The sequence below is a fragment of the Siphateles boraxobius genome, unplaced genomic scaffold (genome assembly GCF_051911475.1).
Source record: "Siphateles boraxobius isolate OS27281-9 unplaced genomic scaffold, OSU_SipBor_1 415, whole genome shotgun sequence".
Taxonomy (NCBI): domain Eukaryota; kingdom Metazoa; phylum Chordata; class Actinopteri; order Cypriniformes; family Leuciscidae; genus Siphateles; species Siphateles boraxobius.
Genome location: NW_027509048.1, coordinates 5,501 through 17,500, shown reverse-complemented (window position 1 = coordinate 17,500; position 12,000 = coordinate 5,501). Strand labels below are relative to the sequence as shown.

The 12,000-nt window shown below is 38.4% G+C and overlaps 1 protein-coding gene across 1 annotated transcript in view; it reads left to right on the top strand.

The window, feature by feature from the left end:
- Positions 1-10,018, top strand: part of fat4 (FAT atypical cadherin 4) — a gene marked incomplete at its 5' end in the record, with an annotated part of 62,676 nt that extends 52,658 nt beyond the window's left edge. Inside the window, 2 exons of the mRNA XM_077200032.1 lie at positions 2,867-3,128; positions 6,707-10,018. Of these exons, the coding sequence (XP_077056147.1) occupies positions 2,867-3,128; positions 6,707-8,592 (2,148 nt within the window). The remainder of the gene's footprint in view (positions 1-2,866; positions 3,129-6,706) is intronic.
- Between the last annotated feature and the right edge of the window lie 1,982 nt (positions 10,019-12,000).

Genomic DNA, 12,000 nt, shown 5'->3' with positions numbered 1-12,000 from the left:
TTGTTATTATTACTTAATCAAAACAACCCAGATATTACTTGGGATGCGCAATAAACTTTGGTTTTTGCCAACAAAAAAAAAAGATTATATATATATATATATATATATATATATATATATATATATATATATATATATATATATATATATATATATATATATATATATATATATATATATATAAAATATACTTTAAATTAACTTTAATTTTGTAAGTTACCTGTATTTTTTTTCTTGTTATTATTACTTAATCAAAACAACCCAGCTGCAGTTTGATTGATATTACTTGTAATGCGTAATAAAAACAAAACATGATTTATAAAAATTTACAAGAACGGACTTATCTATTTTTGCAAATGAGTTTGAGTTTTTGTCAATTTTGCCTCCATAACAAATCTTCTTTCAGTCTAGTGGAAAAGTATCCAAAATACACTTTCAAGTGTCTATTTTCTTGCACTTTATCTTTTTTTGCATCTGTAGATTTCAATTACATTTCAATTACATTTCAATTACATTTCAATTACATTTCAATTACATTCAATTACATTTCAATTACATTTCAATTACAAATCTTTAAAGATTTTGTCTACACTTCAGGAGCGCTTACAAACACCAACATTTTTATTTTGTATTCCTATCTACAATCTGCAGGCTTTTACTGAGAGCTTTGTTCATGTATCTTTCACACTGATTTATAAAACAATTTATTCCTAAAAACATAGTGGAAAATGTGTTTGTTTTGTTCGGCTGTCGGCAGTATTTTTTGATTTATGGAGTGATAAAAAGAGGAATCCAAAATCGTATTTAATCATAACATTTGGGAAAACATGTAATGTACTGTGATTATAATCAGCTGGGGAAAGTATGATGATATCTATTAGTTACATTTTTACCCTATTCACCTGTGATAATATTTGAAGGTTAACAAATGAACTCTTCTGTTGTAAATGTCTGAACTGGGAGAGGGTGTGCAAGTGTTTAATTAAACGTTCATGTCATATGTTTTGGTAGCTTTTGTGAGTTAATAAAAATGTAACTGGTTGTGTAAACTTGGCGCATAATATCTAAATATCGTTAAATCATTCGATATAGCCCTGAATTGAATCGGATCGTAATCATAGCGCAGAATTTTAATATCGAATTTTAATAAAGTAAAATATTGTATTGCTGGCTGAGAAAGTCTATATGTGACTCTGGATCACAAAACCAGTCACGAGTCGTACGGGTTTATGTGTGGCAATAACCAACAATACATTATATGGGTCAAAATTATCGATTTTTCTTTTATGCCAAAAATCATTCGGATATTAAGTAAAGATCATGTTCCATGAAGATATTTTGTACATGTCCTACAGTAAATATCTAAAAACAATATTTCTGTGAGTAAACACAGCTCAAACGCGAACATAAATGCACAACTTTAAAGGCGATTATCTCAATGTTCAGATTTTTTTGCACCCTCAGATTCCAGATGTTCAATAGTTGTATCTCAGCCAAATATTGTCCTATCCTAACAAACCATACATCAATGTAAAGCTTATTTATTCAGCTTTCAGATGATGTATAAATCTCAATTTCAAGAAATGTACCCTTATGACTGGTTTTGTGGTCCAGGGTCACATATTATATGGTATCTGGTGAACTGTCTGATTTACAGCCGTAGTAAGAGTGTGTGTGTGACAGCTGAACTCGCTCGCCCTCCTCTCTCACTGCATCTGAATAGTGAGGCCACCGAGAGCCACTACTCAAACACACACAAACACAAGGACACAAACACACTCAGCGTAAATCACAGCACAGCGTCGCACATCTCAGATTTGGCAAGACCGATTTTCCATTTCCAGATTTTGTAGGTCTTTAAATCAGTTTTCCTCTCCGCTGCAGTTCTTCCTTTTTCAAACAAGATTATTTTTCCATTTCAGTAATGAATCCATCAGATTATCACATGACGGAGAAGTAGTTCTGTCATTAAACCTTGTGAGCTGCCTACCTTCATTACCAGCTTTGGCATTATTGTATCACTTTGATTGAATTAAGGCATCATAAATGCAAAGACAGTGTTTTTTTGTTATTAATGATATACTATTATAGTATTTATTAATGCTTTGAATGAGCTTTTTTATGTTTAGATTTCATTTATAAGAAGTTTAGTTTAATTGCTTTATTTTATTTTTCAGTTGTAGTAAATTTTCGAACCTCAGATGAAACTTATTTCAGTTATTAGATTATGTTTAGTTTAATTGCTAATAATTTTGTTATGTGCTTCTGTCATATTTCTATTTATCTTTAACTTAGTAATTTTAGAATCTCACCTTGAACTTATATAAATTATTATATTTAGTTTATTTAATTGCTAATCATTTTGTTGTGTGTGGGCATCTCTCCTTTTTTTTAATACCTCTAGTTATCTATATTATTTTTTTAGTTTTAGTAATTTTAGAAATGGTTTCAGTTAGTTACCAAGGCAACATTTATCCAGCTAATATTTGTATTTTGTTTTACTTTTATTTCCCCCTAAAAAGTTTTAGTAGTTTTAGTTTACAATAACAATACTGCTTACTAACATCACTTATTTTTGTCTAGTAAGTTTGTCTAAATTGCATGTGTGTTTTACTGAGAAGGCAATCCCAGAATGCACTCTGATGAGCACAGTAGGGAAAAAATGGAAAATAATAATCATAATTCATCATTAAAATTCATTTTGTTCTGTTAAGTTAAACCTGAGTTTGGAACAGAGCTGAAGTGAATCTCTTCAAACTATAGAAATGCTGCAAGTTGCAACACATCATCCTGCTTTCTGTCTGAAATATACAAATAAATGTGAATTGAATTGTATTGAAATACTCACTCTCTCTGTCTGTCTCAGTTGAAGAATGGACTTCTCCAGTACGTGTCTGACGCCGGAGTCGCCGGGAAGGTGGAGAGGATTGTGGGAGATGTGGTTTTGTCTGATGGTCAGTGGCACACACTGTTGCTTCAGAGAAACGGATCATCCACCGTTCTGCGGATCGACCAGTCCAGCTCGAAAGTCATTCTGCACAATACGCAGGACTTCGGCGGGATCGATGTACACACACTGTCTCTCGGTGGCGTCCCGGCCCGACCCACACAGCAGAAAACCAGCCCGGGTCAGTTCCCATCAGTTCTCATTCTGGAAAACCTCTTGTATTTATATATATCGATGCCTTAAGAGCAAAACACTTTCTTCTCAGTATCTCTTAAAGTCCCCCTGTAGTCAGTCATTGTATCCCTTAAAACTCATCTTTAATCACCAAAATGACTACATTTTTCTTTGGAAAATAAATTCTTCATGCTTTAAAATATCTTGAATGTAACTCGACACCCTTGCCTCATTTAGTATGCGTGGTTCTATGAATATGCAAATGAGCCCCGCCTCCACTCACTCACTCGCTCAGAGATCCACTCGTTGACGATCACACGTTGATCTGATTGGTTACAAGTTAGTTTGTGACGTCAGAAACACCAGCGATTTCAAACTGTGTTTTTGAGACTGTCTTTGGTTCACTGCAGTTTTAAGCAGAAAATACTCAGCAATGCTGTCGACTTATGAATTTACACATGGTTTGTGTTAAAGCATATTAAAAACTCCACATAGACATATAAACAACATTAAAAACTGGATTTTCAATACAAATGGAACTTTTTACATTTTGCTGGTTTAAATTCTCTCAGGAAGCTATATTACTTAGCAAGCACTTTTGAGTCAACAATATTATCCAAAGCAAACATTTAAAAAAAATGTGTATAGGTTTTAAATTGCTCTTTTATAGAATTTCAACCTATTACTTGCCATGAAAATTGCATTATGGCATTAAAACACCAAGCAACCAATAATCCGAGTAATATTTGTACTGTAAGCAGCTTTCAATAAAATGTAAATATTTAAATCTGCAGCAATCACAATGACATAATTCCATGTTAATTACGAACTAAACAAATTTAGCAATGAGAAATGTGGGACTCGCAGGCAGCGTATGCGTCATCGTTTGGCACGGTCCCTCAGATTTTTCCGCATGAATCAAAACTCGGGAGTGTTTTTCTTCTACGAGTGAAAGTGACAGGAGAAAGTTCAGAGAAAGTGTGTGTGTTTGTGTGCTAACTAGGTTAGACAGAGGACTGCCAACAGGAAAAAATGTCTGAACTTTCCTCTGCAGGACTTGCACAGGGCAAAACTACTGTCCATTAAAATCACTTCAGGCACTCGCAGAGAGAAAAGACACGGCGTTTAGCCTGCGATAACACTGGAATCTTTATTAGAGCTCCAGACGGGCTGTGTAAGATGTGTTCAGTGAGTCTCATAGGAAAGCCTCTTGAAAATCTCAACTGTTTTGCTAAAGACTCCTTCTCAGATGTTTTTCCCTGAGAAAAAGACCCAGTAAGTGTATGTAGTTTCTGAAGATATCACAATGTCTCAAACCGTGCACAGATTTACCAAGATTCAAAAGTCAAAAATTTTGTTTGAACATATTCTGAGCGGCTATCCACATTAATCTGGTCAACTATTGATTCATTTGTGTCTGTCTCAGAGGTTTCATGAGCAAAAATATCACCTGCGATTTGTTATGTGGTCAAATTGAGCTGTTGGGTTGTAACCTACTTTTTTACTGGAATAAATCAAAATATCAAATAAAATTATCTTAAGATAAACATATTTTGTGCACGTAAGGTCATGCCATTTCTGGATTCAATGGCTGAAAGAGAGAGAATGAAAAATAGAATTGGGCCAATATGCGTTCCCCCTTTAATAAACAGAACCAAATGTTTTCGGTTTGAATGGGGCATAAATTCAATAAACATCAATTTACATTGTTGACTGTTCGTTGTTAGGCAACATGATAGTGCAGGTCTGAACAGTGACATCAAGATTTTTCCCAGATGGCGTAGTCTTAAAAGGTTGCATTTTTGGCTTGCAGGATACTTATGTGGAAGAGAAGAGTCTGTTTCTCTTCCTCCTGATGTAAAAACGACATTTGTTGATGTGTTTCCCAGGGGGAGAATTTTGTTCAATGTTGGCCAATGCTACAGCAATCAAAAACCCAAACAAAATGTCTCCCTGTGTAGCGTTAAACTAAGCAATGTCCATTTCTTCAGGTCAATCTCATTTCTTTGTCATGTTGTGGAAGCGCTAGTCTCTCGCAGATTGACAGGTAGCGTACAATCTTGTGCAATTTGCAGCTTATTTTGTCCAAATATCTGCCGTCTTCAATTGGTTCAAAATGTGTCTTCTAGACTTTTAACAGGTACTCGTAAAAAACAGCATGTGACACCAATTTCAGCCTCATTTCATTGGTTGCCTGTGCAGTACATAATTGATCTTAAATTATTGATTTTTGTATATAAAGCATTGCATAATTTGGCCCCACCATACTTAGTGCATCTCCTTCATATACATAAACCATCTAGGTCTCTCAGATCAGCAAATCAGATCATCCTAGACATTCCAAGGATTGAAATTAAGTTGTGATCGGGCATTTTCAGTAGTATAATCTACCTCTACATCTCAGACTGGCTCCTTCTTTAGGTTATTTTAAACGAAACCTGAAATTACATTTACTTGAATTAGCGTTTGGTTCAGTAGGCTAATTGGCAACAGGCTCTTAACAGATGTTATTAGTCATTGTTTGTTGGAAAGTACATTTTATGTGTGTAATTTTATTGTGTGATTGTACAGCACATTGGTCAACATTACGTTGTTTTAACTGTGCTTTAAAAAATAAACAAACAAACAAACAATTATGTCTCACCGACATAAAAAGTGAGCATTTAGTAGCCGTTTAGTGGCAAGTACATCGGTTCCACTTTATTTAGATAGTAGAATGTCTAAAATGGACTAACTATAAGTAACTTTGCAACTATGTGTCAACTAACTCTTATTCGAGTATTAGTAAACTATAGTAGACAATAGTAGACTGTTAGGTTAGGGTTCGGGTCAGTAGAATAAATTGACATGTAGTTGCCAAATTACTTATAGTCTGTTGGGGGAGCATCAAAATAAAGTGTTAGTCAAGTCAAGTCACCTTCATTTATACAGCACTTTAACAATACAGACTGTTTCAAAGCAGCTTTACAGAGATAACAGGAGATTACAGTAACAGAGATTGTTTAGGCTTTACAGCAGCTCTAGAATAAAGTTATTGTCCAGCTAAAGTTAGTTTTTGATTGATTCACTTCCGTTGCAAAGATCGTTAGTTATTAACTTAGGGGCCTCTTACACGATACCATTTTAACTAAAAAAATAAAACTTTTAATGTGTTCTGGCTGTTCATTTGCATGACAACAGTGTTTGGTGGCCAATCAATCTTTGAAATATGTGCCAAGGTGCAAGTTTTATTTATTTTTTTGAAAAATGTTCCTCCGTGTAAAATTCAAAAACGTAAATCTGTGATTTGACTGATTCACTTCCGTATCAACGATCATTAGTTATTAACATAGAGGCTGCTTACACGACACTGTTCTAACTGAAAACCCTTAATGCGCTGCTGATATTTAAACCCTTAATGCACTGTTAGCAGATATTAAGCAGACAGTCTACTAATACTTTAGTATATTGACATGTAGTTGCAAAGTTACTTATAGTTAGTATGTCTAAAGTGGACTATCGAGATACAGTGTTACCAGTACATCTAAAATATACTCTACCCATTTCTGAGTTTATTTGAGTTAATGTTCCTCTCTTTTTTTCTAGGTTTTGATGGGTGTTACGCCTATGTGAAATATAATGGAGAGATGCTCCCCTTCAGCGGTGATCACGGGACCGTTTCCATTTCCAAGACTGATCCCTCTGTGAAGATCGGCTGTCGTGGCCCAAATCTATGCGATAGCAGTCCATGCTGGGATGGGTTGATGTGCGTGAACCAATGGTTCACCTACCAGTGTGTCCCGCCGGGCGACTGCACCTCGAACCCTTGCCAACACGGTGGAAGCTGCGTTCCCGGTGTCCGTGGAGGCTTTACCTGCACATGTGAGGAGTTTTACACGGGAAGAGTGTGCGAGAGCCTGGTGGCCTGTCTAGGAGTCCGGTGTCCACAGGGAACAGAGTGCAAACTGGGAGCAAATGGAGGATTCACCTGTAGTCCAAGTGCCACCAGCGAAGAGATGGTTCTGCCAATCTGGGCGGTTCCTGCGATCGTGGGCAGCTGCGCGACCGTCTTAGCGCTGGTTGTTTTAAGTCTCATCCTTTGCAACCACTGCAAGGGGCGTAAGAAAACCAAAGTGCCAAAAGATGAGAAGAAAACAGAGAAAAAGAAGAAGAAAAAGAAAAAGAAAGGCAGTGAGAATGTGGCATTTGATGATCCGGATAACATCCCGCCCTACGGAGACGACATGACTGTCCGGAAACAGCCTGAAGGAAACCCCAAACCTGATATCATTGAGCGGGAAAACCCGTACCTGATCTACGACGAAACTGATATTCCGCACAACAACGAAACTGTTCCCAGCGCCCCGTGCGCAGGTCCGGAGGCCGACATGGAGCACTACGACATCGACAATGCCAGCAGCATTGCTCCATCAGATGCAGACATCATCCAACACTACAAACACTTCCGAAGCCACACTCCCAAGTTTTCTATTCAGCGCCACAGTCCTCTGGGATTTGCTCGTCAGTCCCCTCTCCCGTTGGGCGCTACTACAAGCTACACCTACCAGCCGAGCTACACCCAAGGGCTCCGCTCAACCCCGCTCAGCCATTCAGCTTGTCCTACGCCCAATCCCTTGTCCCGCCACAGCCCGGCTCCATTTACCAAGCCATCCTCCTTCTACCGCAACACACCCACTCGTGAACTCAACTTGGCAAGGCGTGACGGAAGCCCTCTCGACTTCCACGGAGACGTGTGCCAACCTGGTATGTTCAACTATGCCACACGTTTGGGTCGGCGCAGCAAGAGTCCTCAAACCATGGCCGGTCACGGATCTCGTCCCGGGAGCCGCCTGAAGCAACCTATCGAGCAAATCCCATTGGAAAGCGGCCCGCCTGTAGGGTTGTCCATAGAAGAGGTGGAACGCCTCAACACACCTCGACCTAGGAACCCTAGCATCTGTAGCGCGGATCACGGGCGCTCTTCGTCTGAGGAAGACTGCCGTCGACCGCTCTCACGTGTCCGAAACCCTGCGGATGGCATCCCCGCTCCAGAATCCTCCTCCGAGAGCGACTCCCATGACTCCTTCACGTGCTCGGAGATGGAGTATGACCGGGAGAAACCCGTGTCCTACAGTTCTCGCATGCCTAAGCTTTCCCAGGTCAACGAATCGGACGCCGATGACGAGGACCACGGAGGGAGGCTCCGACCGAGACGATACTCCAGTCGACGTGCTGAAGGAGGACCCGCCAGCGGTCACAACACACTCTCGGAGTATCAGCACCACACTTTACCCCACAAACTGGGCCAAGGGTCCAACAACTTCAACTGGGACAACCTACTGAACTGGGGTCCGGGGTTCACCCACTACGTAGACGTTTTTAAAGACTTAGCACTGCTACCTGAGAACTCTGCTGCTAAAGATATCGAAATGAAGAGCGGGGACGGCTCCATCACGATCCTGAACGAGGGCGAAGCCGAGCAGTACGTATGAGAAACACATCTGAGACTGGAGTCAGGAGCTGTGATGAAACATAATACTGTTCGAGATATTTGATTAAGACGAACTTAAATGCAGCAAGGCAGAGCACTGATTTTGAAAGACGTGCATCGAACACCCAACACAGAGTGTTAACACTGCTAGTGTCCATAGTTTAAAAAATGCACATCGACATATCTGGGATTTAAACTGTATTTAGTAAAGCAAGTGCGCACACTAGGGGTTGCACAGACTCGTCGTCTCATTCTGACATTCGTTCATGTGTTGGGTCTCAGTTGACAAATCGTGTAACATGCAAAGGTGCATCCCAGTTTATTTGCATGCCATTATCTTTGTACAGTATTGGCCAATTGTTTTTGTAATTTAGTCTAATAAAGTGAACCTAGAGCACTTTGCACATTGTGAATGAACCCCACTTGGTGCTGTACAACTGAGATTCTCTAAATGTTGCATTTTCCATGCTGGATGCTGTATTGTGAGTCATCAATGTTAAGGTAAACAGTGATCATCTGACTAGTAAACGAATAGCTGTGCAACCCCTAGTATAAAACACACACAGCCTGGAAGAGGAAGACACTACCACAAACACACATATGAAATCAATCAGTCCTGGTCCGCCTGTCTGTCTGTTCTGACTGAGATCAGAACGCACAAATAAAGTTGGTCATAATGAGGGGTCGTTGTGACCCTCAGTGACTCTGGGCTCCGTCCAATTGGCTGATTTTCCTGTGTGTTAGTGCCTCGACCTCTAGGAATCAGATCCATGAGCTCGGTGTGAAGAGCAAGGCCATATTTGGCTCTGGTTCTTCGTGCTCCAGCCAAAAGAGAAAGAAAAACTCTGGAACCGTCCGCCAAGAACGGGTGTTTCTCATCCTGAATAACTGGCTGCCGTCTAAAACAACACAACCTCCAGATATGAGATTAATCAGGCCTCTGCCTTCTGGATATTTGAGGATTTACGTTTGGGAGCACGGACACTATGACTTTCTATGGTTGTTTGTATTGGTGTATTGCAGGATTCGAACAAACACACTTGACCCGTCTAACGCAATGCCCATCTGCTATGAGACTATGAACTTGTGTACATTTTGTATTAATAAGGAAGCTCTTTGGAAGTCAATGTTCTACGTTGATGTGTGTTGTTTTTTTGTTGTTTATTTTGCTCTATGTTTTTAAAAATGTACTGTTTCTACTTTTTTTACTGTTTATTAACTTAAAGGTTCATCAGCGTTTTTATGGATATTTTTCATATGCTGGAAATGAGGTTCCTACTTTCAGCGGAAGATCGAACTTCTTATTTTTTACATTTGTTACTTATGTAACATCAGTATTTTCCACTATTTTGATAAAACTATAACATAATGCTTGATTTATACGTGTAAAAGCCAATAACAGAATAAAAAAAATATTTATTTAAAAATACTCAGTTTTCATTTCAGTTTTGATGTGATGAGACTAAACTGACTAAAATCAGGTTGAATTGAAGGATGAAATTCAAGCTATTTAGTCATAAACAGCTCCTTTTGTTGACAGAAATGAATCTGTATGAATTGAATAAAAAATCTGATGGTTTGGACGAAATTAAGCCCTGATGCGGGACAGAAAAACACAAGCGTGACTTAAAACTAGTCCGGAAAACCTCAGTATATAGTTGCACAATCTATGTGGTTTGAACCACATTGGTTCAACAATACAGGATTTTCATTAAAGATATCAGTAATAGCTTCTGCTGATTAATCCATTTGAGGGATTTTAAAATAGTGTTTGTTAAAGAATCGTTAGCCATAAACAAAGCCAATCAGCTATGAGGAGAATCATAACATTACACATTTTGAGTTGAAGCAAAACAGTTTTTGAAAATTACAATCCCATGAAGCATTGCGAACGGCATAATTGATTTAAAAAAGAGAATATAAAATATATACTATAAATATACTGAGAATATAAAACTACTCGTTTACGAACATTGATTATATGTATGAAAACATATTTTAAGTTTATAGAAAATATGCATATGTATATACAAACGTTTCAGTATTTTAAGCGCATAGAAATGCAGTGCTTTGTGGAAGTGGGTGGAGCTAAATAATTTTGCGTACAGCATCATGGGTAATGTAGTTTTTCACCACGTATTCTGCTTTTAAACATGTTTATTTTAAATATAAGTTGAAATGATGTGGGCTGACAGCTTCAGCCTAATCAAATACCATCAATTAGCATCCTCGTAGCTCACAGTAGGGCTGTCTTTAAAGGTTTATGAGTTATCCTTCAAAATCTATTTTCCTAAAGAGAACATGAATAGAGTTTTTACTTCCGGAACCGGTGACTAAATGGATTTTTCCCAAAATAAAGAAATTCTGTTTTAACACTTTTTGGCAATTCAGAAATGTGACAGATTTAAAGCTAATAGTTATGATTTAAAATGAGAAAGATTGCAGAAAGTGAGCAAAAGCTGCATGCGTTCCTGAGGGGTTTTGTTAACAACAGCAACACCCAGCTGAATTTGCACAAACTTACAGGAAATGACTGTGAATAAACAATCACACATTCCATAAACCAGTGTGTCACATCGATGCCAAAGCTGCGGTTTTCAAGGGAAATCGGGCTACTTTAAAACTGTAGCTGCGGGTGGATATTTTTCTGTGGTTTGAAGAGTTAACAATCATGAATTTTATCAAATTTATATCCTCCAACGTATAATTTCAATTCAAAGTGTAATGATAATTTGAATCTGTTTCTACTCTACAAAACCATCACCCATCACAATGCTAAATAGCTGGTCACATCGATTCTCTTCAACACTTTGAATTTAATTTTAACACTGCAATTTTAATGCTTCTGCAACATAAAAATGAAAAATGCATAATTTAAAGTAATGCATCAACCAAACCTGAAATCCCTCTTCTGTAATGTCAAACATCATAAAAGCGTGTCGCTCATGAAGTGTGTGAACCTTATAAAAACGTCCCTTCACAAGCCACCCGGTGGAGTTTATTAAGTCAAAAGGTAAATGTGTGTGTGTTCGTCAGACGTTTTTACGAGAGAATCTTTCAGGATGCTTTCAGAAAGTTATTTGACACTGTTTGCACACACCCTGGATTCTCTCTGGAACGTTGTGAAGTCTTTATCCGTCTGATTCCCACAATCTGCCGGACAATTCCCGTTCCAAACTCGTCTCGTCCTCTGCTGTCTGTCCGTGTGTGTGTGTGTGTGTGTGTGTGTATGTGTGAGGATGTTTGGGTCAGAAGTGTGGTGTGTATTCAGACCAAACATTCCCTCCATCGGGGTTCAAGAGACATCTTTAATTGCATTAAATCAGTGTCTGCCGTCATTAACACAGTTTGAACGTTTCAATCTGGTTTTTGTTCTAAAAGTCTCTCTAGCTCGTCAGTGAAGGTCAGG